This window comes from Canis aureus, chromosome 32 (genome assembly GCF_053574225.1).
Source record: "Canis aureus isolate CA01 chromosome 32, VMU_Caureus_v.1.0, whole genome shotgun sequence".
NCBI classification, from domain to species: domain Eukaryota; kingdom Metazoa; phylum Chordata; class Mammalia; order Carnivora; family Canidae; genus Canis; species Canis aureus.
The window spans coordinates 15,975,905-16,000,065 of record NC_135642.1 but is presented as its reverse complement, the minus strand read 5'-3'; the positions used below and the strand labels follow the sequence as shown (position 1 = coordinate 16,000,065).

The 24,161-nt window shown below is 42.0% G+C and overlaps 1 protein-coding gene across 5 annotated transcripts in view; it reads left to right on the top strand.

The window, feature by feature from the left end:
* SPG11 (SPG11 vesicle trafficking associated, spatacsin) overlaps positions 1–24,161 on the top strand; it is a 71,794-nt gene that overhangs the window by 46,848 nt on the left and 785 nt on the right. For 3 of the 5 annotated variants that reach the window (XM_077880907.1, XM_077880906.1, XM_077880908.1), the window contains 16 exons: positions 274–433; positions 837–1,109; positions 1,721–1,921; positions 2,991–3,098; positions 5,808–5,970; positions 8,386–8,600; positions 9,043–9,784; positions 16,668–16,807; positions 17,683–17,881; positions 18,291–18,428; positions 19,533–19,666; positions 20,376–20,483; positions 21,943–22,111; positions 22,558–22,646; positions 22,848–23,003; positions 23,719–23,870. In XM_077880907.1, coding sequence (XP_077737033.1) covers positions 274–433; positions 837–1,109; positions 1,721–1,921; positions 2,991–3,098; positions 5,808–5,970; positions 8,386–8,600; positions 9,043–9,784; positions 16,668–16,807; positions 17,683–17,881; positions 18,291–18,428; positions 19,533–19,666; positions 20,376–20,483; positions 21,943–22,111; positions 22,558–22,646; positions 22,848–23,003; positions 23,719–23,870 — 3,147 coding nt within the window. Of the gene's footprint in view, positions 1–273; positions 434–836; positions 1,110–1,720; positions 1,922–2,990; positions 3,099–5,807; positions 5,971–8,385; positions 8,601–9,042; positions 9,785–13,079; positions 13,227–16,667; positions 16,808–17,682; positions 17,882–18,290; positions 18,429–19,194; positions 19,304–19,532; positions 19,667–20,375; positions 20,484–21,942; positions 22,112–22,557; positions 22,647–22,847; positions 23,004–23,718; positions 23,871–24,161 lie in introns of those variants that run through there. The other 2 variants (XR_013370122.1, XM_077880909.1) reach the window with 2 other exon arrangements.

Genomic DNA, 24,161 nt, shown 5'->3' with positions numbered 1-24,161 from the left:
AGCTAGTATAATCTATCTATGGATAGATTCTTGGTTGATAAAAGGAATGAATTCTGCCAGTATGCTAAGAAGACTTTTTTATACATTCTGGGCGCAAGAGCCTTCTTTTTTTTTTTCCCCCCAAAGCAGCCTAATAAACATTTGGTATTTGTAGAAAGGCTTTTTAGAGAATATACTGCAGTTAAGTTTATTTAATTTTTACTAATTTTCCATTTAAAACTAAAGCTATATTTTAACAATTTTTTTCTCTACTGCCCCAACTTCCAATTACAGGTTATCTAGTGAATCTAGCAGCCAGTGGGCATTAGCAGTACAGTTCTGCAGGCTTCACAATGTGAAGCTGAGCACGTCTTACCTTAGAGAATGTGCCAAAGCAAATGACTGGTTACAGTTCATTATTCACAGCCAACTCTATAACTATCACCCAGCGGAGGTAAGCCACCATTTGTTGCCAACTATTCAAGAAGAGGAAATGGAAAACTTCAGGGAGGATGAATAGTGTTCTTTCTGTTGTGTGTACCTAGGCTTTTGTTTTATATGATACTACTGTTTTTACTAAGATTTCAGTGGGTTGGCTTCAGACAAAGAATTAGTCATTAGTACTACAGAGCTGAAGGAAGAGTTTTTGTGACTCCAGATTAAATATAGAAATTCAATCCAAAAAAAAAAAAAAAAAGAAATTCAATCCAAAGCAACAAATAACTTTGTAAAATGGTATGGTCACTTCCCCCCACACAGTTCAAGGTGAGAAAGAACAATTTTACCTCTGCTTTTCTCTAACATTTTTCAGCTCCAGATAGAACTGGTCTTTTTAAATCACCTAATATGTTTTCTAGGTGAAATCTCTTCTTCAGTATTTCAGTCCTGTCCTTCAAGACCACTTAAGACTAGCTTTTGAGAACCTGACCTCAGTGTCTAAATCCAAAATGGATAGTGGTGAAGTCTGCAGCAGGTCTCCCCAGGAACTCCAGAGAAACAAAGAAGAAATGGCTGATTTCTTTCAAGTTCTACTCCAGTGCTCAGAGGAACCAAACCCCTGGTGCTGGCTCCTAGCTGAAGCAATGAAACAACAGGCTCCTATCCTTAGTGTCCTGGCCTCATGTCTTCAGGTGAGGATAATAAGAAGCCTAAATTAAAGACCCAGCAAACAATGGAAAAAGTGGAAAGGGACAGAGAAGGCTGATAATCAGAAAGGAAGTGGGGTGATGATGACAGTGAGGCTCCAGCATGTATTTGTAAGGTCACTGTAACTTTTACACTTTTCTGGCTTAGGCTCCAAGCCATCTAGTATACTTCCTTGTACCTTAATATTCAGTAACTTAAGTGGTCAGAGCTTGGTTCCTGGTTGGCAGTCATAGAGAAAGGATTGTGCCTCTTGAGCAGACAAGTGAGATGCTCTAGAAAGTCCCTTGATCAGCATTTCTGTGGAAGCCAGTCTTGTTCCTTATACCTAGTACTTCCACTGTTTCCATATATACCCATTCTGTCTCTTGGTCTTTTGATACGTCACACTGCAGAACAGTTTATAATAGTTCCTTGTTGCTCATTAGAATTTATTTCAGTTTGAAAGCTTTTCAAGCTAGTTTAACCAATTTCTTGAGATGACTTGTTCTAAACAGGAAATATCTATCCATGTTTGTAGCATTGCTGGAAGCCTCCAACTCCCTCTATCAGGTAATCCAGACACAACTGTTTTTGAAAAGTTTTTATCCTGTGACAGGATGCCAGTACTATTCCTTGTCTCTGTGTTTGGATCATCACATCTGTGGAGGACAGTGTTGCAGCTGAAGCAACAGAACACATTCAGGGCTCAGTGGAAGGCCACATATGGGACCTTCAAGACCTCTCAGTCATCTGGAGAACATTATTAACAAGGCAGAAGAGCAAAACTCTCATCAGAGGTTTCCAACTTTTCTTTAAGGTAGTAATAGTCACTTCATTTATTTTCTGTGTTTTAAAGGGTTACTTCAGGATACCCCTATTGGCTTTTTTAGTTGTTTTTTTTAGCTGACAACAAGTGATGATAACTACCATTTATTTAGCAAAGAGCTTTATTTTTTTTTAAAGATTTTATTTATTCATTAGAGAGAGAGTGTACAGAGGAAGAGGGAGAAGCAGACTTCCCACTGAGCAGGGAATCCAATGCAGGGCTGGATCCCAGGACCCTGGGATCATGACCCGAGCCAAAGCCAGTCACTTAACCAACTGAGCCACCTAGGCACCCCAGCAAAGAGCTTTATATATATTTTTTTGATATAAAAATTATCACAAAAAAATTATCACAATAGTCCTTTAGAAAGATAATATATTAGGATGTTATGAAGTGATAGTATTCTCATTTTAAAGTAATAAACTCAGGCTCACAGAACTTAAGTAACATGCCCAGGGTCTCAAAGTATGTTAGTAAGCAGTGTATTTATAGTTCAGATCTATACTTTCTCATTCCAAAACCCCTGTCTTCTGACTGAAAAGCCCCCACCAAGTGATAGAAATGCTGCAGACAGCAGTAGGTTGGGCAGCTCAGTGGAGTATCTCCAGCTCATGTGCAGTGACCAAGTAAAGAATAGACAGAAAATGGACTGTTGAGTAGGTGTACCTGGTCTGAATATCCTTTTTCTAAAAGGCAAAATAAATAGAAATTTAACCTCCTTTCTCTTTAACATACATGATTCAATTCTTTGAAATTGTTATTAATAGTACTTGTTTGGGATCCCTGGGTGGTGCAGCGGTTTGGCGCCTGCCTTTGGCCCAGGGCGCGATCCTGGAGACCCGGGATCGAATCCCACGTCGGGCTCCCGGTGCATGGAGCCTGCTTCTCCCTCTGCCTGTGTCTCTGCCTCTCTCTCTCTCTCTGTGTGACTATCATAAATTAAAAAAAAAAAAAAATAGTACTTGTTTTTACTATGCCTCTTACATTGGTATTATTCATTAAGAAAATAGTATTGATTAGCTTCGCAATGTTTAAATTTCATTCAAACTCTTCCTCAAAGGATTCCCCACTACTGTTGATGATGGAGATGTATGAACTGTGTATGTTCTTCAAGAATTATAAAGAAGCTGAAGCTAAACTTCTGGAGTTCCAAAAGAGCTTTGAAACTGTAAGTTGAAATCCTATTGCTCTTTATCACTGATCTGAAATTGGTTAGAGTGGCCTGTTATCTGCTAGTAGTCAGGATATAACAGCAGACAAGTAGCTGGGTATGTGGCATAATTCAAACTAACTCATTTGTACTGTTCCAGAGGTGGGGAGACAGATCACGAGTTACAGTGGCTTTGCCAACAGCACCTCAGTTGCCAGGCATGACAGAGAAGTTTCACTTGGCTACTTTTAAGTAACTCATTTAAGTGGAATTGTACAGTATTTGTCTTTTGTAAATGGTTTATTTCACTTAGCATGATGTTCTCAAGCCTCATCCATGTAGAATGCAGAATTTCTTTCCTTTTAAATGCTGAATAAAATTCCATTCTATTTGTGGTATATGCCACATTTGCTTATCCATTCCTCTATCTGTGAATATTTGAGTTGCTTCCACATTTAAATTGTGCTACTATGAACATGGTATACAAATAATCTCTTTAAGATCCTGCTTTCAATTCTTTTGGGTATTCTCTCAAAAGTGGAATTGCTGGATGATATGATAACTGTATCTTTAATATTTTGAGGAATTGTCATACTGCTTTCTATAGCAGTTGCACCATTTTACATTGCCACAGCAGTATACAAGGTTCCAGTCTCTCCACATCCTCTTCAGCATTTGTTTTCTGTTTTGTTTTTTTAAGATTTTAATTTTTTTAAATTTATTTATTCATGAGAGAGACACCGAGAGAAAGAGGCAGAGACACAGGCAGAGGGAGAAGCAGACTCCATGCAGGGAGCCCTATGTGGGACTCAATCCTGGGTCTCCAGGATCACGCCCTGAGCTGAAGGTGGCGCTAAACCGCTGAGCCACCCAGGCTGCCCTCTGTTTTGTTTTTAAGTAAGCTCTGCCCAATGTGGAGACCCCAGGATCAAGAGTTACATGCTCTACCTACTAAGCAAGTCAGGTGCCCCCAGCCTATTTTTTAATAGAGTTTTTTTTTTTTTTTTAATCACTCAGTTTTGGAGTTCTTTGTATATTTTGGGTAATAGTCCATTATTAGATGTGTCTTTTGTAAATATTTTCTTGCAATCTGTGTCTAGTCTTCTAATTCTCTTGAGATTTTGTTTTGTAGAGCAGAAGTTTTTACTTTTGTGATATCTAGGTGGCTCAGTCAGTTGAGTGTCTGTCTTCGGCTCAAGTCATGATCTCAGGGCCCTGGGATCAAGTCTCACATCAGGTTCACTGCCCAGCAGGGAGTCTGCTTCTCCCTCTGCCTCTCCCTGCAGCTCCCCTTGCTTATGCTCTCTCGTTCTCTGTCAAATAAATAAAATCTTTAAAAAGAAAAAAAAAGTTTACTTTTATTTTTTTAAAATATTTATTTGTTCATGAGAGACACAGAGAGGCAGAGACATAGGCAGAGGGAGAAGCAGGCTTCCCACAGGGAGCCCAATGTGGGACTCGATCCCAGATCCCGGGATCACGCCCTGAGCCAAAGGCAGATGCTCAATTGCTGAGCCACCCAGGCACCCCAAGGTTTTTACTTTTAATGAAGTCCATCTGATCAATTATTTTTTTCATGGATTAGGTCTTTGGTGTTGTATTCTAAAAAGGACCATGTACAAGGTCATCTAGGTTTTCTTTTATATTATCTCTTAGGAGTTTTATAGTTTTTCATTTATATTTAAGTCCTCCCAGATATCTTTAAACATTTTTTTTTAAATTTTTATTTATTTATGATAGGCACACAGTGAGAGAGAGAGAGAGAGGCAGAGACACAGGCAGAGGGAGAAGCAGGCTCCATGCACCGGGAGCCTGACGTGGGATTCGATCCCGGGTCTCCAGGATCGCGCCCCGGGCCAAAGGCAGGCGCTAAACCGCTGCGCCACCCAGGGATCCCCCAGATATCTTTTTACTCTGACCTGACTGTTCCCGCTCCAGCTTATCCCTTTGGAGGGACAGTGCACCTGTTCCATCCTTGCTTCCACCCTTTACTTCCACATATATTTTTGTTTTGACTAATTCCATCACTTGCCTGCTATAGACCCTCTTCTTACAGCAGCAGGAGTACATAAACAAGTAAATAAAGACTAAGAACTATGCTCCAATTCAGGCTAATGCAGCCTGCTACTTGGGGTCATCTTCCAATTAATATTGCTAACATTTGATTGTAATGACATAAATCCAGGCTTCTTAACCAAGATGCTTCCTTAACAATAGTATAAACTACAAGCAAACTGGTAGAACAAGTTGGTAGAACAAGTTAATGTTAAGTCTTTCTAAGAGGTCTTGTTATATGAATCTCAGATCTTCTGGACTCGAGGGCAGGCCTCCATCCCTCTCCAAAGCTGTTAAGTAAAACGTGTCAGGTCAATTTCACAGCAACTCACAGGGTTATTAGTTTGGCAGTCGCTAACTTGAAGGTATTTGCTTCAGTTCACTCCATAGTCGGCATTCAGTCTGTAGGTCTCTTGTCCATCTTTGACTTTGACACACACACAGCTCCCTACAGTAGGACATCTCACAAAGAGAAACAAAGGGCTTATTTTTGCCACTCCTCTGAGGCATACCTCTACTACTTGTCATTTGGAAAGGACCTGAATAAGCGTTCCCCTTTGTGATAGGAAAGGACTTTTGAGGTACCTTGCCTTTCTTATATTTTCCCGGATTGGGATGTTTTGATTTGCTATTCCTGTGAAACTGGTTTTCCTGACCCCCTCTTTTTTCTAGGTTGAAACAGCAGCCACAAGGGTCCACACTACCATCCCTGCCCCATGGCTGAGGGAGCAGGTGTGTTTTCTTCTGAAGCTTATGCTGCAGCAGTGTGGGACCCAGTATGAACTGGGGAAGCTTTTACAGCTATTTGTTGGAATAGAAAATTTCTTCTCTGATGGTAAGACAGTCCTGACAGTTAAGTTGTTAAGAAATTAGATTCCTTAATCTTTTTTTTTTTTTTTTAGATTCCTTAATCTTGAAAATATTTTAGAAGGGCATTCAGGAAATTAAAATGCATGATATATAACATTACATTTACAGTCCATAATGAGGTTTGAAGAAGAGGTTGCAGGAAAAACTCCAATCACGGTTAAAGCATTCAAAACCTAGCACAACAGGGCATAACCTAAATAATACAATTGGCTGCTCCTTCTGAGGACTTGTCAGCTGCATTTCCCCCTTGGCTAGTCTCTATCCTGTCACTGTCAATTTTTTTTTTCTGACAAGTAGCCTTAAAGTGTTACCATTGCTCAGGGTCACAAACTGTTTCAGAAATGATTAATCCATTTTGAAGGTTTCAAAGACAAATTATGCTTATTTTTTACATTTCTCTCCAGACACTGGCAGTCTCTAAGATTGTTGCTGACTGAGTGAAACCAATTATTGTCTTACCTTCTTTTCTACTTGATAATTTCAAGTTTTTGTTGAATGATTATGTTGTTGTTTTATACTAGATTCTGACATTTTCACTACTGGGGTTATTTGGAGAGCTCATATCTGCACAGAATGGTGACAGAATGCTAGGCTCAGTGCCTGCATTGTTGGTGGTCAGGGCTGAAGACTGGAAAGAAAGGGTGTTTCCAAAATTAAGTCTGTAAGATGGGACTTGTCTGTTTCTCTATAGACCAAATAGTATGTCCTTTTAACATACAGGTGTTTTTAATTTTTAAAAAAAGATTTTATTTATTTATTCATGAGAGAGAGAGAGGCAGAGACACAGGCAGAGGGAGAAGCAGGCTCCATGCAGGGAGCCTGATGTAGGACTCGATCCCAGGACTCCAGGATCACGCCCTGGGCTGAAGGCAGGAGCTAAACCACTGAGCTACCCAGGGATCCCACAGGTGTTTTTATTGATCTGTAGTAATTTTAATTTTTTTCAGAAATGAATTTCCTATTTTCTCTTTTTTTTTTTTGAATTCCCTATTTTCTTGCCAGAATTACTGTATCCTTGAAAAATTATAAGGATTGTCTATGTTGTTAACCATTTTACTGCTTTTATTTTATTTTTTTAAAGATATTTATGTATTCATTTATTAGAGACACGGGGGCGGGGAGAGAGAGAGAGGGAGAGAGAGAGGCAGAGACACAGGCAGAGGGAGAAGCAGGCTCCATGCAGGGAGCCCGACATGGGACTTGCTCCCGGGTCTCCAGGATCACACCCTGGTTTGAGGGCAGCGCTAAACCGCTGAGCCACCAGGGCTGCCCATACTGCTTTTATTCATATAATTTTTTTCCATTTTTATGGAATGTTTATATTCTCTGTGTATATAATATGTATGTGCCTAAAGAAAATATTTATTTTTTTTTTATTTTTTTATTTTTTTATTTTTTTTTTTTAAAGAAAATATTTATAAGAAAAAAAACCTAGGTTTTATATGCTGTCAACAAAGAAACCTAGCATCCCCCTACTGGTGGGTATTGTGCAGGGTGTCTCACTGTCCCTAGAACTACCTAAATCAGACCACAGCCCAGCAGGTGGCATTGGGAATAGGCTCCTACAGAGTGTTTTTCATGTCCCTCTTTTATGGTAGGACACAAGTCAGCTCTACATAGACTGTTTGGGAGATGGAGCAAACCCAGCCAGGTTTGGGTTTGGCACAGTCAATTAGGGGTGGCATAGTCAGTTAGGTGTCCAACTCTTGGTTTTGGCTCAGGTTGTGATCTTAGGGGCATGGGATTGAGCCCCACGTTGGGCTCTGTTCTTAGCACAGAGTCTGCTTATGACTCTGCCCCTCCCCCCAGTTTGCCCTCCCCCTAAAATGAATGAATAAATCTTATAAAAAAAAGAAAGAGACACTGCACTGAGTGTCCCTGGTTTAAGTAGTTGTCCAAAGGAGCAAGTGATGCTCCATTCTGAATACAATGTGCTAAATTAAGAGACTTGGCTATTGCCCAGTTTTAGCTGGCCTACTGGTTCTGTGTCTTAATCCACATGACATTTGCACTAAATGAGCAAGTGAACAGTCATAAAAAACAAATTTGTTTAAGGCTGGAGAAAAATCTAGAAAAAAATGGGATTGACCTGAATGAATGGCCAGGTCTTCCCAAGGTTGACTGAGTTGCTACTACACAGCAGGCCACCAACCTCTGCCCTGTATATAAAGCCAGCTGTATAGATTGAGTCCTTGTGCAAATCTTGAATAGTTCTTACTATATAGGAGATGGCTTATGACTTCATCTGCTAGCCAACCAGAGTAGAAAAATAGGTTTTTATTTTTTTCCTTATTACATTACGGTGTTAAGCATATATATTCTCCCTCTGATGGTGGCATTTTACTGATTAAATGTTTATACCCTCTTCTCTTTGGCACAGGTCCAGATGTGAAGAAGCTCTGTGTCCTTAGTGAAATTTTGAAGGACACATCCATAGCCATTAATCATGTAATTATTAGCAGCCACAGCCTTGAGAATTTTCAGCATGAATGTACATCTATTTTGGAAAAACTGGCGATGGAGGGACAGTTTGCTTTGGCCAGGAGAGTAGCAGAATTAGCTGAATTACCTGTGGACAACTTGGTTATTGAAGAGGTACCATTAGTCTTTTAAGTTATTTGAAATCTTAGCTTTTTGAACCAGCATTAAACAGAATCAAATGAGATATGTGATTTCTAGGAGAAGAGGCTTTTTTACTTTTGACACACACATCACTTTCAGAAATGGATGAGCATCAGATCCCCGTTAGTGTAGAATGTGTGTTTTAAACTAAGGTTGGCTTACAGGATATGCTACAGCTGTTGTGCTTTGAACAGAATTAAACATAGGGTGGCTTCGTCTTGAACCCCCTTCCCTAAGATAAATTCAGAATTAGCTTTTATACTTTAACTTTCCAGATAAAATATCCCGGATCATCTATAGCCAAGTCTCCTGTTCCCTGGCTTGATTTGGCTTTAACAAGTACAGCATACTTCGGGAGCATTAGCACATACTTCTTTATCCCAAAAAGGCTAAAGTGTTTTGTTCAATTTCACAGATGACACAGGAAATGCAAACCTTAAAACACATTGACCAGTGGTCCCTGAAACAAGCAAGAATTGACTTCTGGAAAAAATGTCATGAGAATTTTAAGAAAAATTCCATTTCAAGCAAAGCAGCTTCTTCCTTTTTCTCAGCCCAGGCACCTGAGTGCCCAACTGAAGAGGGTCGGAGCAGCAGTGAGGAGCGCCATCTGCTGCTCACATTGGCAGCACACTGGCTTGCTCAGGAGGATCTGGTGCCGGTGGCCGAACTGGAGGAGCTAGAGAAGCAGATCTGGCTCTGCCGCATTACCCAACACACCCTCAGAGAAAAACAGGAGCAAGTAGAGCTCGGGTTTTCTCAACAGATTTCAACTAGTGGGGAACTTTCCTTTGATGGCATAGCCAGTAAGTTTTCACTCTCCATGTTGGCTGTTCTGAACACATCAAAGTACTTAGAACTCAGTGGCTTTCCATCCAAAGAGACATGTGATAGCGGACTGGATTGGAAGGAGCAGGAGTCACTGAACTTTCTGATTGGGCACCTATTGGATGATGGCTTTGTGCATGAAGCAAGTAGAGTGTGTCGGTATTTTCATTTCTATAACCAAGATGTTGCCTTGGTGTTGCACTGCAGAGCACTGGCCTCAGGGGAAGCTAGTGTGGATGACCTGCACCCAGAGATCCATGCTCTCCTACAAAGTGCTGAGCCGCTTGAGGAGGAGGAAGCTGGCATTCCACTAAGAAAAGTCCAGAGCAGTAAGTAAAGGAGATCAAACTGCCCTGAGTCCTGAGCAGAGCTGTTGGCACTCTTTCCCAGAAGGAAAGGGTCCCTTTTGGCATACTAATTTTACAAGTTAAGGGTAGTCCATTAAACTAGGTAGTTAACTGGTCAATGACAGAAACGTGTCTTTTAACTAGCTGTATATCAAAGTTAGAGGGAATCTATTTGACTTGTAGGTAGTTCACTGAAATTGATTCTATAACTGGTTATCATGTTTCCAATTGTATATTGATGGTATATAGAAATATGCTGATTTTTGTGTTAATCTTATATCCTGTGACCTTGCTAAATTTGCTTATCCTAAGGGTTTTCTTATAGATTCCTTGGGATTTTCTACAGATGATACTATCTGTGAATGGAGATGGTTTTATATCTTCCTTTGCAATCTGAATTGCCAATGATTTCTTTGTCTTGCTTTATTTACTGGCTGGGACTTTCAGTATGACATTGGATAGGAGTAGTAAAAGTGGAAATACTTGCCTTGTTGCTGATTTTAGAGAGAAAGCATTAACCTTTTTTTTTTTTTTTAAATTCAAGTATAATTAATATACAATGTTAGATTAGTTTCAGGTGTACAGTGTGATTCAACAATTCTATACATAGGGGCCCCTGAGTGGTTCAGTCAGTTAAGCACCTGCCTTTGGCTCAGGTCATGATCTCAGGGTCCTGGAATTGAGCCCCGCATCAGGCTCCCTGTTCAGCAGGGGAGCCTGCTTCTCTCTCTCTCTCTCTCTCTCTCTCTCTTTGCCTTTCCCCTTCTCTCCTCTGCTCATGCACTCTCTCTCTCTTAAATAAATTTAAAAACAAATACTATACATTACTCAGTGCTCATCAGGATAAGTGTACTCTTACTTCCCTTCACCAATTTCACCCATCCCCCCACCAACCTCCCCTCTGATAACCACCAGTTTGTTCTCTGTAGTTAGGATACTTTATTTTTTTCTCTTTTTTTTTCTTTGTTCATTTGTTTCTTAAATTCCATATATGAGTGAAATTATATAGTATTTCTTTCTCTTCTTAGCATTATACCCTCTAAATCCATCCACATTTTTTTCTTTCTTTTTTTTTTTTTTTTTTTTTAGTTTTTATTTATTTATTCATGAGAGAGAGGGAGAGAGGCCGAGACACAGGCAGGGGGAGAAGCTGGCTTCATGCAGGGAGCCCATGCTGGACTCCATCCCGGGTCTCCAGATCACACCCTGGGCTGAAGGCGGCGCTAAACCGCTGAACCACCCGGGCTGCCCTCCATCCACATTTTTGCAAACGGCAAGATTTCATCACTTTTTGGCTCAGTAATATTCCATTTTATATACATATATATATACACACACACACACACACACACACACACCACATCTTTATCTACAAATGGACACTTGGGTTGGTTCCATATCCCGATTATTGTAAATAATGCTGCAGTAAACATAAGGGTGCATATATCTTTTCTAATTAATGTTTTTGTATTCTTTGGGTAAGTATGTAGTAGTGGAATTACTGGATCAAGTGGTACTTCTATTTTTAATTTTTTGAGGAACTTCCATACTGCCTTCCACAGTGGCAGCACCAGCTTGCACTCCCACAAGGAGTGCACAGGGGTTCCTTTTCCTCACCAATACTTGTAATTTCTTGTGCTTTTTTATTTTAGCCATTCTGACGGGTGTAAAGTGATAACCAATTGTGGTTTTGACTTGCATTTCCCTGATGATGAATGATGCCGAGCATCTTTTCATGTGTCTGTTGGCCATCTTTATTTCTTTGGAAAAATGTTTATTCATGTCTTACTTTTTTTTTAGTTGGATTATTTGTGGGGTTTTTTGGTGCTGAGTTATAGAACTTCTTTATATACTTTGGATTAACCCCTTATCAGATATGTCATTTGCAAATATCTTCTCCCATTTAGTAGACTGTCTTTTGTTGATAGTTTCATTTGCTGCATAAAAGCTTTTTGTTTTGGTGTAATCTGAATAGTTAAATTTTGTTTTTTTCCCCTTGCTGGAGGAGATATGTGTAGAAAAATGTTTCTATGGCTGATGTCAGGGAAATTACTGCCTATGTTTTCTTCTAGGCTTTTTATGGTTTCAGGTCTCACATTTAGATCTTTAATCCATTTTGAATTTATTTTTGTGTGTAAGAAAGGGTCTAGTTTCATTCTTATGCGTGTAGCTGTCCAGTTTTCCCAGCGTCATTTGTTGAAGAGCCTGTCTTATAAATCATTCAGTCTTCATAGTTAAGTATACTAGCTGTAGGTTTTTTTGAAGAAAGGCTCTGTCATGTTTGAGAAAGTTCCCTTCTATTCCTAGTTTGCAAGTTTTTATCATGAATCAGTGTTGAATTTTGTCATTTTTTTCCTACATCCATGATATGATCATGTGGGGGTTTTTTTCTTTAGACTATTAACTGATTATATTTGGTAGATTACATTGTTTTTAAAATATTAAACCAGCTTTGCCTTCCCAAGATTAATCCCACTTGGTCATAGTGCATTATTCTTTTAGATACATTACTATAATCAGTTTTCTACTTTGAAAATTTTTACATTTCACTTTTTTTTTTAATACTTTGTCTAGTTTATGTATCCAGGTAATGTCATTTTCATGAATTGGAAAGCACTCCTACCTCTTTTTTGTGTTTGTGTGTGTTTTAAGACATTGTTATGGAATTGGTGTCATTTTCTCTTTAGATGTTCAGTAGAATCTACAAGTAAAAACCATGCACCTGGAGATTTATGTTTTGGAAGACTTTAAAATATAAACTTCTTTCTTAGTTATACAACTAATCAGGTTATCTTTTTCATCTTTGAAGAGTTTTTGGTAGTTTTTAGATTTTGAGGAAACAATTTTTCCTGCTTTGAGTTATTTGAACATTTTTTTAGTGTTCCATTTTAATTTTCCTAATTTTGACTATATATCTCTGCATATTTTTTTAAATTGGTTGTTTTGGGACACCTGGGTGGCTCAGTGGTTAAGTGTTTGCCTTTGGCTCAGGGCATGATCCTGGAGCCCCGAGTCCCACATTGGGCTCCCTGCATGGAGCCTGCTTCTCCTTCTGCCCATGTCTCTGCCTCTCTTTCTGTGTCTCTCATGAATAAATAAATAAAATCTTTAAAAATAAATAATAAATTGGTTGTTTTATGGATTACATTATATATTCATAACTTTTTATAGCCTACTTAAAAATTAATTTTTTACTACTTCAGCTAGAGTGTAGAAACCTTACCACCATATAGGTCACTTCTCTTCTGTTATGACCTACTTTTTTTTCTTTTTTAAGAGAGAGAGAGTGCTCGCATGTGCACAAGCTGTGGGAAGTGGGGGCAGAGAGAGAGGCAGAGAATTTCAAGGATACTGCAAATCAAGTGTGGAGCCCAACATGGAGCTTGATTTCACAACCCTGAGATGGTGACTTGAGCTGAAACCAAGAGTAAGATGCTGAGCCGACTGAGATATCTAAGCGCCCTTACTTGTCTTATTATATTTACATCTATATAATGTTGAAATCCCTATCAAACAATGCTAGAATTTTTACTTTCAACCAGAAATCATATTTTTAAAAACTCAAGAGGAGGAAATTTTATTTACTCGTATATTTACAGTTTTTTTGCTCTCCTTTCATTCCTCATATTTCAAGTTTCCTTCTATCCCTGTCTGAACAACTTCCATTAGTGACTCTGTTAAGAGTTGTCTACTAGCAACACATTCTCTTAGTTTTTCTTCATTACTTTTATTCATCTGAGAATATCTATTTCACCTTTATTCCTGAAGGATGACTTTTACTGGAAGGAGAAAATTCATTATTTTCTTTCAGTGCTTAAAATGTTGCACAATATTTTTTAAAGCATTCCTTTTAATCTTTGTGGTATCTGGTGAATAATCTGCAGTCATTTGAATCATCATTACCCTATTGATAATGCATTTTTCTCTAGTTGCTTTCAAGATTTTTTTTTTTTTTCTATCTTTAGTCTTCAGCAGTTTGATTATACATGACTGGGCTTGTATTTCTTTGGGTTTATCAAGTTTGGGGTTCACTGAACAGTCTTGAATGTTTAGGTTTATGTGTTTCACCAAATTTAATTACTTTTCAGACATTATGCTTTCAGATATTTTTTCAGCACCACACCCATAGTCTTCTCCTTCTGGGACTCCAGTGATACAAATGATAGAACTTTTGTTACTGTTTCATAAGTCCTTTAGACTTTATTCTATTTTTTTTGTCATTGTTGTTCAGATTGGATAATTTCTGTTTATCTATCTTCAGTTTCACTGACTCTTTCCTGTGGTATCTGCACACTATTGAGTTTATTTCTATGATTTTAAAATTTCATTTTTCACCCCCAAAATTTCCGTTTTATTCTTCTTTATACCCTCGGTTTTTTTTTTTTAGGCTGTTTTTCAGTTTGCTTCAAGAACATTTATAATTGCTTGTCGGAACAATGTATATAATAGCTACTTTATCAGGTGATTTCAACCTTTATGTCATTTTTAAATTATTTTTTATTTTTTAAAGATTTTATTTATTCATGAGAGACACAGAGAAAGAGAGGCAGAGACATGGGCAGAGAGAGAAACAGGCTCCATGCAGGGAGCCCGATGTGGGACTCGATCCTGGGACTCCAAGATCACACGCTGAGCCACCCAGGTGTCCCCCTTCATGTCATTTTAGTACTAGGTGTCATCTGTTGTATTTTCTCCTATGAATTGAGATTTTCTTGCATTTTTGTATGCTGAGTAATTTTGGGTTGGATCCTGGACATTTTGAATCATATATTATGAGACTCTGGGTCATGTTTAAATCTCTTAAGGAAAATGTTGTGTTTTTTTTTGTTTTTTGTTTTTTTTTGTGTTTTTTTTTTTGGATAGCAGGCAGTTGACCTGGTTAGGTTTGGGCTACAAGTTCTTGTTTTTTTTGGTTTTTGGGGGGGGGGAGGGGCTACAAGTTCTAACCCACTTTCTATAGGCTGTGGTTCTAATATCAGTTCGTTTTTCAAATCCTTTGTGATGCTGTTCAGATCCGTCCTGTGTATATGCAACATCCTGTGGTCAGTCTGCAGCCTAGATAGTCCTCTGTTAATTCATTGCTCAGGGTCTTGATATGCCGACTAGAAGCAGATCTATATATGCGAAGCCTGGGAGTGAGCCCTAGAGTTTATAAACAACTTTATTGTGTGGCTTTCTGAATCTCTCTCCCAAGGATTTTCTGGTTCCCTGAGGCTTCCCTTTTTTGATCTCCTGGCTAAAAGATGGACTTGTAGTTAGTTCCCTGACCATGCCTGCATCCTGGGCCAGCAGACAGGAGGGTAATGCAAAAGGAAACAAAGGTTCACTGCATTGTCTTGAGACCAGAACACCTCAAGTCTAAAAATAAAGTTCTTGAGATGGGGGCTCTTACCAGCTGCTGCCATGGCCCCTGCTACCACAGCCTCAGGGCTGCTGGGAGCTGAGAGGAGAGAGAAGGGGCATCAGGAGTCCCCCTTCCTGCTCCTTGAGCCCGTACAAAAGGGCTTCTCCTGGAGTGCGTGCTCACTCTCTGTCTTTGTGCTGAGTTACGGGTTTCAGGCAGCATTACATTCAGGCTAGAGGTTACTAGAGGGGAAGAGGCGGTGTCATTTAGTGCTGTGTGCTGTGTGCCAGCTTTTATATTGAGTTCAGTGGGGGAGACAGGGTAGGATGAGCTGCTTCCCTAGAACCGGCATCCCAACAAGGGATTTTAGGCAGGGAATAACACAGTCTAAGTTGCTATTTACTTTTTTGTCCTTAAAGCATATTTTTTCATGTATAATAACTTAAATGCAAAAGTATTACATGCTTAGTGTAAAATCACAGCACGGAAGTGCATCAAGTACAAAGTGAAAGTCCGTTGCCCAGTCAGCACCACCCCTACCACGTTCCCTGGAGTAACATCTTCTGCTTGCTTGGTATGCATTATTTTCTCTCTGTGGCCTTACATATGTACATGCGCACATACACACCATTTATTTTTTTTACAAAGGTAAAGTTATATCATTGTACGTTTTTTCCTGTCAGTACATGTATATTGAATTCCTTCTTTTTAAGGGCTGCAGAGTATTCTGTATGGATGTACTATTTAACAATGCTGTATTAATAAACTCTTAAAGTATAATTTTACTTAAAATTTTTTAACAGTACTTTATTAATATGTAAATTCTTCAGCTTTGTTTTTGTTATTAGGAACAGTGTGATCTGAATAGTTTTTTTTCCCCAATAGAAACCCTTTCTCAAATTAAGACCATTTTCTTCTGTTTCTGGCTAAGAGCTTTTTTTTGTTTTTTTCTTTTATAAATTCAGGAATGGATTCTAATTTTTATCATGCCTTTCAGGCCTTGGTTCTTGTGATTGGCGTTTTGGACAGATTCTCCTGAGTCTGTGGAGGATTGACTGGTGGGGGGGGGCGGGGGGCTGGCAGCAGGAGCCAGTGGCAGCCTCTTAAGATGCAAAGTAATGAACACTGTAATGAAGGCAATGACCAGGGAGATGTTTTGGAGACACAGTCCGCTAGACCTGGTGACTTATGTAATATGAAAGGAAAAGGGGGAGGGTGCATGGAAGAGAGTTTAGCAGACATTTTTGGTGATGATCTAGAGTGTTCATTAGGTGGCTTGAAGTCTTCTGTAGCCTATGAAGCCTTTGAGGCATCCTGGGCTGAGATTTCCTGGAAGAGGGCAATAAAATAAGTTTGAGTGGGATGTGGGTCCAGTCAAAAGTGGTCCCAGACCCAGAGGGAGTCATGGGGGTGCAATGGAGGAAGCTGTGGGAAGAGGGGTAGTATCATAAGGGACTGGGAAGAGGCCTTCACTTGACAGCTTAAAGCTCCCCTCCTCCTCAGACCTGTGTCTGCTTCCAGGTTCAAGTTTGGATAGTCAGTCATTTGTGATGCTGCCCCCCAGTGATGAAGTGGTGACTAATCTGGAAACTCTGACAAGTAAATGCCTCCATGGGAAGAACTACTGTCGGCAGGTCCTGTGTCTGTATGAACTTGCCAAGGTATGTGCCCAAGGGTAGGGCCTCCAGGGGAAGCTGAAGTGGGGGAAGCAGGAAGTTGGAGGTAGATTTTGGATACTGCCAAGTCAGCCGTTCATGTGATAATCATGATGAGGGAGCAGATCACTCAACAGGATGTTGGCCCCTGTAAATCCACCCCTGGGAATATTGGGGAGGATGCCAGGCCAAGTGTCGGGCCTTTTGAGTCCTGGCTTTGGCCCAGCCAACCAGAAGTGAGGGCATGACATTTCACACCTCTAGGCTCCTGGTTCTCCATCTATAAATGACTTAACCATGAAGGTTCCTTCTAGCCCTCTGTTTTTGTCAGCTTCAGGATTGCTGGGGGATTTCCATAGGAGAAAAGCCCAAAATAAGTTGTAAAATAAAATAAAATGGAATGTGATGACTATAAAGACAGGAACCAGGGCAGCCAAGAATCATTTGTGACTTTGTGCTGATTGAGGGCAAAAATAATAGACTCTAAGAAGCAGAGGAGCACAAGAGAAATAATGCCAAGCACTAAAGCCCTCTGGAGATTGAGGGCTTTACTGCTGTTGTGGGAACAGTAGAGGAAGGGCTCTTGCTTTTATTCAACTTTCTTCCATTTCGTAACATTTAAAAAGCTCAGTGTTCAACCAGAGATGTCACCTGATGGCTTCTGAAGACAAGCCTTTTTCTTGCTTGGATTCAGCTCATTGAAGTGAAAGAAAGGACTAGAAGACAGTGCTTGCTGTTTCTAAGGTTCCTGCTCAGGGTGAGGGATCTTTAAGCTTAGCCAATAGTGGAGTCTGTCCACATGGGATTTCAGAAAGGCTACATTTTGCGAGCTTTTTCCTGGCTCCTAATGGGAACTTTGACTGTCTTTGCCTTCCTCTCAGGAGTTGGGCTGTTCCTACACAGACGTGGCCTCTCAGGACGGGGAGGCCATGCTCCGGGCAATCTTGGCTTCCCAGCAGCCCGACCGATGCAAGCGAGCCCAGGCTTTCATTAGCACCCAGGGCCTCGAGGCAGACACGGTGGCTGAACTTGTGGCTGAAGAGGTGACCCGGGAGCTGCTGACCCCACCGGAGGGAACAGGTGCCCCACCCTGCAGGCCTCTCATACCCCATTCTCAAGTTCCCAGCAGTAAGGACTTGGATGTTATGCGCCTGTGCTCCTGCACACTGCCCTCTGCCCTCACCAGCTTGCACCTATCAGGGGAGAACATGTGGCATCTATGTTGTGGTTGCTTTTTGTTTATTGTTTTATGATTACACTTAGAGTAGCTGTGCCTTTCTCTGAGCTGATGAACTCCTGCTGACCTAGAAGATGACCACTAGGCCAAGGAACGTGAGCTCAGCAGAGTAGAGAGCAGCACAGGGAGCCCCTTCAGCACCCGCTCCAGGTGCCCGAGCCCGGGCAGAGTGGGCCTCCTAGCCAGGGACTCTGGCCTCGCACCCAGCTCCCAAGGTTAAAGCAGCACCTTCCTCCCCATCTTTCTCTATAGGACATCAGCAGATGTTTGCCCCAGCAGAGGAAAGCCGGACATTTCTTCAGCTGACCACTCTGTGTCAAGACCGCACACTGGTAGGCATGAAGTTGTTGGACAAGATTTCGTCCGTTCCCCATGGAGAATTATCTTGCAGTAAGTTCATTGGCCATTTTCTTACATGTTTGGGGCCCAAGGAAGTCTCCAAGAAGTCTCTCGGGGTTAGTCTTTCCAAAACTCAGTTTGGATCCTTGTTCCTGCTCTGTATCCCTACCCCTCCAGCATGGTTTATAAGTTCTTGGTAGAAAGCCATCCGTTCGTTGAAGAAAATTTAGAAAATATAGATGGAAAAGCATCCCAAAATATAAAATCACACAAGCAGGTGACCTTCTAACATTTGGCAGTTAACTTACTCTTCCTTTTACATTACACTGCAAAGTGGCTACTTCAGTCCCCATTTTAGAAGCAGAGGAAGGAAACTGAAGCTCAGAGAAGTTGGATTAATTTGTAGCTGTTGGGCAGCCTGGGTGGCTCAGCGGTTTAGCGCCGCCTTCAGCTCAGGGCGTGATCCTGGAGACCCGGGTCCCACATCGGGCTCCCTGCATGGAGCCTGCTTCTCCCTCTGCCTGTGTCTCTGCCTCTCTCTCGCTCTGTGTCTCTCATGAATAAATAAAAAATAAAATAAAATCTTAAAAAAAATAATTTGTAGCTGTTAAGTGGCAGAGGTGTCACTGGAACTCAGATGATATAACTCCAAAATCTCGCTTTCCACAATGTGCAGGCATTCAGTAGTCGTATGTGTCCCTCTGACCTTCTATAGAAGTCTACAGGCTTTTATTTTTCAAAAATGGCATTATCCTGTATATATGGTTTATAATTTGTGAACATCATTCCATGACAATATTCTATATAATTTTTACAGGTTACAACAGTATTTCTCATAGAATGAAAAATTTTATACCCTAATTTGGGACCTTTACATGGCTTCCAGTTTTCTGCAGTTGCAAACACTGTGACAGACATCCTTATAGGCAAGTTTATATGCCTATGTGTGATTATTTCCCTAAGATAAATAACTGATTCAAGAGTATACCCATTTTTAAAGCTTTATATATATTGCCACATTTTACTCCAAAGCTGGTAAGGTCAAGGATCTCAGATGACTAATGGGGAGCCCTCCCAGACAGGCTGTCTGTATTGGCCCCTTCACCTTCCTGCCAGGATTCACAATCCTGTCTTACCACTGCCTCACCTCCCCAGCCACAGAGCTGCTGATCCTGGCCCATCACTGCTTCACACTGACATGCCACATGGAGGGCATCATCCGAGTCCTGCAAGCTGCCCGGCTGCTCACGGACAAACACTTGGCCCCCAATGAAGAGTACGGGCTGATGGTATGTAACCCCCTGATCCCCTACCATCCTTTCTGAGGAAAGTTTTGAACAGATAGGCTGGCAACCAGTTCAAAGCTGACAAGGTCTTAGGGAATTTGCCCACCTGGATACCACTACCTACTTGGGAGCTGGCTGAGCCACTCAATGCTCTGCTCCAGGTTATGAATTGCTGTCAAAATCAGAGATTGCTCTAAAGGAACAGATGTCAGGAGGATCCCTGCCATGTTCCAGGGCCAGCCTACTCCCTTGCCAGGGCAGATCGTTTTTCTAGAGGGCTAAGGCAGCTGTTTCCCCCCAAAACAAGGCTCAGTGTTATCTCTGAATTGAAATGAGCGGACAGCTCATGCCCCCGGTGCCTCCCCAAATTCTCTAGGCTTGAAATAAACCCAAGTGACTGAGCAAGCCACTGGGCAGTAAAAGGAATGGTGGGGAGAGAAAGAGTGCCTGCCCACAATGTCACGTTGGCACTTAAGAGTCACGTTTACAAACACAGGAGGCAACAGCCAGTGGTGTCTGTGTGACAAGCCTTTCTGAACCTTCCAGGGGTGATGCCTGCTAGGTACACGGGAAGGGAGAGGGGGAGCCTGGCATTAGCCCTTCTGCCTCTTGGAGCTTGGCATCTGGAAGCAACCAGACTGGTGAGGGTAGTGGTGTTCTGGCTCAGAGAACTCCGGCTGATGCTGATGCAAGTGGCCCTTGCCCTTTTCAGGTACGCCTCCTCACCGGCATCGGAAGGTACAACGAGATGACGTACATATTTGACTTGCTGCATAAAAAGCACTATTTTGAAGTGCTGATGAGGAAGAAGTTGGATCCGGTAGGTGTACGGTATTTTGAGCTCCAGGATGGCATAGACGGTTGACATTCAGGAGTCTTAGGCTTCGTAGGAATAATCCTAATCAGGGTGGACCCCCTGGGATATGGAGGGAGGGAATTAAAGGAGTCCCCTGGACACAGTAGCTTAAGATTAGTTTCAGACAAGGCAGCAGTTATGCTGACACATTCAATAGTGAAGAAAACGAGTTTGTGCATTTGCACCTAAGCCTCTGTCCCACGTGTGAATGCTGGCTCTGGCAGGGGCAAAATCTTTCCTGTGAACTATGTGGAAGTGGATTAACCAGGTCAGAAGTGGAGAGTTTTCAGGGGACCATGAGAAAGGGTTAGGATAGTGGATGCCGAAGCCTGGGCCTGGAAGGCTGTGGAGGGCGATTTATGATGCCGACCAGGAAGGAGGCTTGGAAGCAGAGGCCTGACTTGGCAGGCCTTTAGGCTCTGGGCACTTGTCTGTCTTCAGCGTGGTGATAGCAGGTATGTCACTTACAGAGCTTCTGCTTCCAAGTCATTCATTTGGCGGATTCATTGCGTCAGCCTTTGTTTCCTCTGAAGATTTGAAAACCAAGGCACATTTTTGTCTTCTGGGAACTTGGGCTTGGCCCAGCAGGACTGAGTCAAAAGCACAAAAACCCTGCCCAGTGCTGGGCTAGTTTCAGGACAACCCAGTGCCACAGTCAGGAGGAAGAGTCCTGGACCTAGGTACACCCTCAGGATACCCTAGCGGGTTTTTAAGATTGCTTTTGAGGCATTTTTGTTTCTGCGTGTAAACATTCTTTTAATAACTTTTTTTCTGAATACAAAAGTAATGCATATTCAATGTAAAGACACTTGGAAAACAGTCCACCGAAGAAAAAAGCCCTGTGTGTCTATCGACCATCTAGAGACCGCCACTGCTAACAATTTGGTATAGGCCCTTTCTCTGTACATGTACCCACAGAGATACATACATATATACATATTTTTAGCGAAACTTTTAACATGCTGTGTAGATATGAAATAGCCTGCTTTTCTCACTTAATAGGCAGGTCACAAATATCTTCCAAACCAACATTGCTTTTAATGGCTACATGGTATTCTCTTAGTCCAGATGTCTAAAACAAGGGCATTTCTAATTTTTTGCTATTAAATACCTTTGTTACATCCATCTAAGCACTTCTCTCTTATTTTGTAAGGGACAAATTCCTAGAAATAACATTGCTGGAGTAATGCATATGTGCACATATTTTAGGGTTCTCCCTTCTGACCGGTTATGACACACATTCCCACCAGCACAGAGGATGTGCCTGTTTTCTTACAGGGTAGCATAACCTTTCGTACTCATTTTTGGTTCTTTTCCCGTTTTCTTGAGAGTTTTTAAGGAACTCTCAGAACCAAGGGACTCAGGCATTCGCGCCTGCCTCGCAGTCACTGGTTGACCTCAGTACTCCTTTTTTCCTGGGCAGAGTGGCTCCCTGAAGACCGCCCTACTGGACTACATCAAACGCTGCCGCCCTGGGGACAGTGAGAAGCACAACATGATCGCTCTGTGCTTCAGCATGTGTCGGGAGATTGGGGAGAACCATGAGGCAGCTGCCCGCATCCAGCTGAAACTGATCGAGTCTCAGCCCTGGGGTGAGCAGAAGTCATGGCGGCACCCCCAGGCCAGTGCGGCCAGCCATCGAGGGTCCTTAGGGCTCAGAAGGACAAGAACCCTTGAGACTGACTAATATCCACTTCGGCTGCTAACACCCACTCGGTTGGGGCCCCATCTGAGCAGACGAGATGGAAGGGGATTTGGAAGGCACCTGCCCAGCTTGTCCCGTGTGCACCTAGGGTGTCATCCATCAGGAAGTGGTGTGTGTGCTGAGGCCTTGCAAGCCTGCCTTGATGTCTGAGAACTAGAGGCCTCCTCCAGAGCATGTGCACTTCTGGCCCAGTAGCTTTTACCCAAGTGACATACCTGCCTCCCTGTGAGCATGAGCTGGAATGTTTTAGTCCAACCCACCATCACTGAGCAGGATGGGAGCAGCCAGCCTTGGGAGTCACACATCCACCAGGTTTCCTTCTCTCTCCTACAGAGGACAGCCTCAAGGACGGGCACCACCTGAAGCAGCTGCTGCTGAAAGCCCTGACTCTGATGCTGGATGCAGCCGAGAGCTATGCCAAGGTAACCGTAGAGTCATTTCAGCCCGGCCTTAGGGCTTGGGGTCTGCAGGATGATTTGATTTTGTCCCTGGGCTCTTCCAAGTGAAGGGAGACACAGCCTTGGGCCAACTGAGGGCAGAAGGGGTGAGTTCAGTTGCTGGCAGGTTCATAGCGGGGATGACGACAGTCTATCTGTGCCTCCCTCTACCCCCCTGTCCCTCAGGACTCCTGTGTGCGACAGGCCCAGCACTGTCACCGGCTCACCAAGTTGATAACACTGCAGATTCATTTTCTGAACACTGGCCAGAACACAATGCTCATCAACCTGGGCCGCCACCGGCTGATGGACTGTATCCTCGCTCTACCTCGGTTCTACCAGGTAAGCAAGGAAGGAAAATCCAGCCAGCACTGGTGCCAGCATCCTCTCCTGCCGTCCCTCTCAGCGAACCCATAGGTTGAGTGACTTGCTAGGTGTCAAGGCTAGTGACAGAACCAGTACATTTCTAAACTTTTAACTTTAGCTGTCTGATAAACCAAACAGCCTTTCCATGGCAGTATTTATTAGCATATTGTTTGGACAGAGGTTGGAGAATGATGAGGTGATCTGGTCTCCCTTCCTCGTGATGCCAGGCCAGCAGGAAGGGAGACCACCTTGCCCCTTAGCTGAGGTCTGGAAGAGCAGACCTGCTGGTGAGCCAAGCATCACTTAGCCCCAGTGTTTCTAGGATGGTGCATCTAGCTTAGCAGACGGAGTCAGGGCTTCTGGCCTTGAATGAGAAATAGTTACCAGGGAATCAGCCCTTCCCTGTTCCTTACAGTTGAGTTAGTGGGGGAAAATATTGTTTCTCAGCAGTTTTTATTAATGCGTTGATGCATTGTGAAGACTGAAAACACTCAAGATGTTTGTGATTTAAGGGCAGAGAAATGCCAAACATCAAACTTTTCCCCAACCCTAATACATAAAGCCTTTCAACATACTTGGTGATTCTCACATTCACTGTGAATGTGCAGTATTAAGTTACTTTCTAGAACAGCATGCCTTCAGTTTTACATCCAATAGGGCCTAATGGTATCTTCTTCTCTATCCTTTTAAGGCTTCTATTGTGGCCGAAGCCTATGACTTTGTTCCTGATTGGGCAGAAATCCTCTACCAACAAGTGATTCTTAAAGGAGACTTTAATTACCTGGAAGAATTTAAGCAGCAAAGGTTATTAAGATCCAGTATATTTGAAGAGATTTCAAAAAAGTAAGTATTAAAATGCCTCTGCTTTGAGATAAGACGTGGGCAAGAATTTTATAGCTAAATAGGACATGCCAAAAAAAAATAATAAAATAAATAAATAGGACATGCATGTAGCTAGCTACCTCTCTGCTTGAGATGGCAAACAGATATCAAGAATCCCCATTAAAAGATCCCTTAATAAAATGATGCAAACAGATGACTGAGGGAACAGTGTACTCACAGTGCTCCGTAATTAAAATCAGAGGACAACTACTCAGCTTGTCTGAGGTGCCCCAAAAACTCAACCTCAGAAGC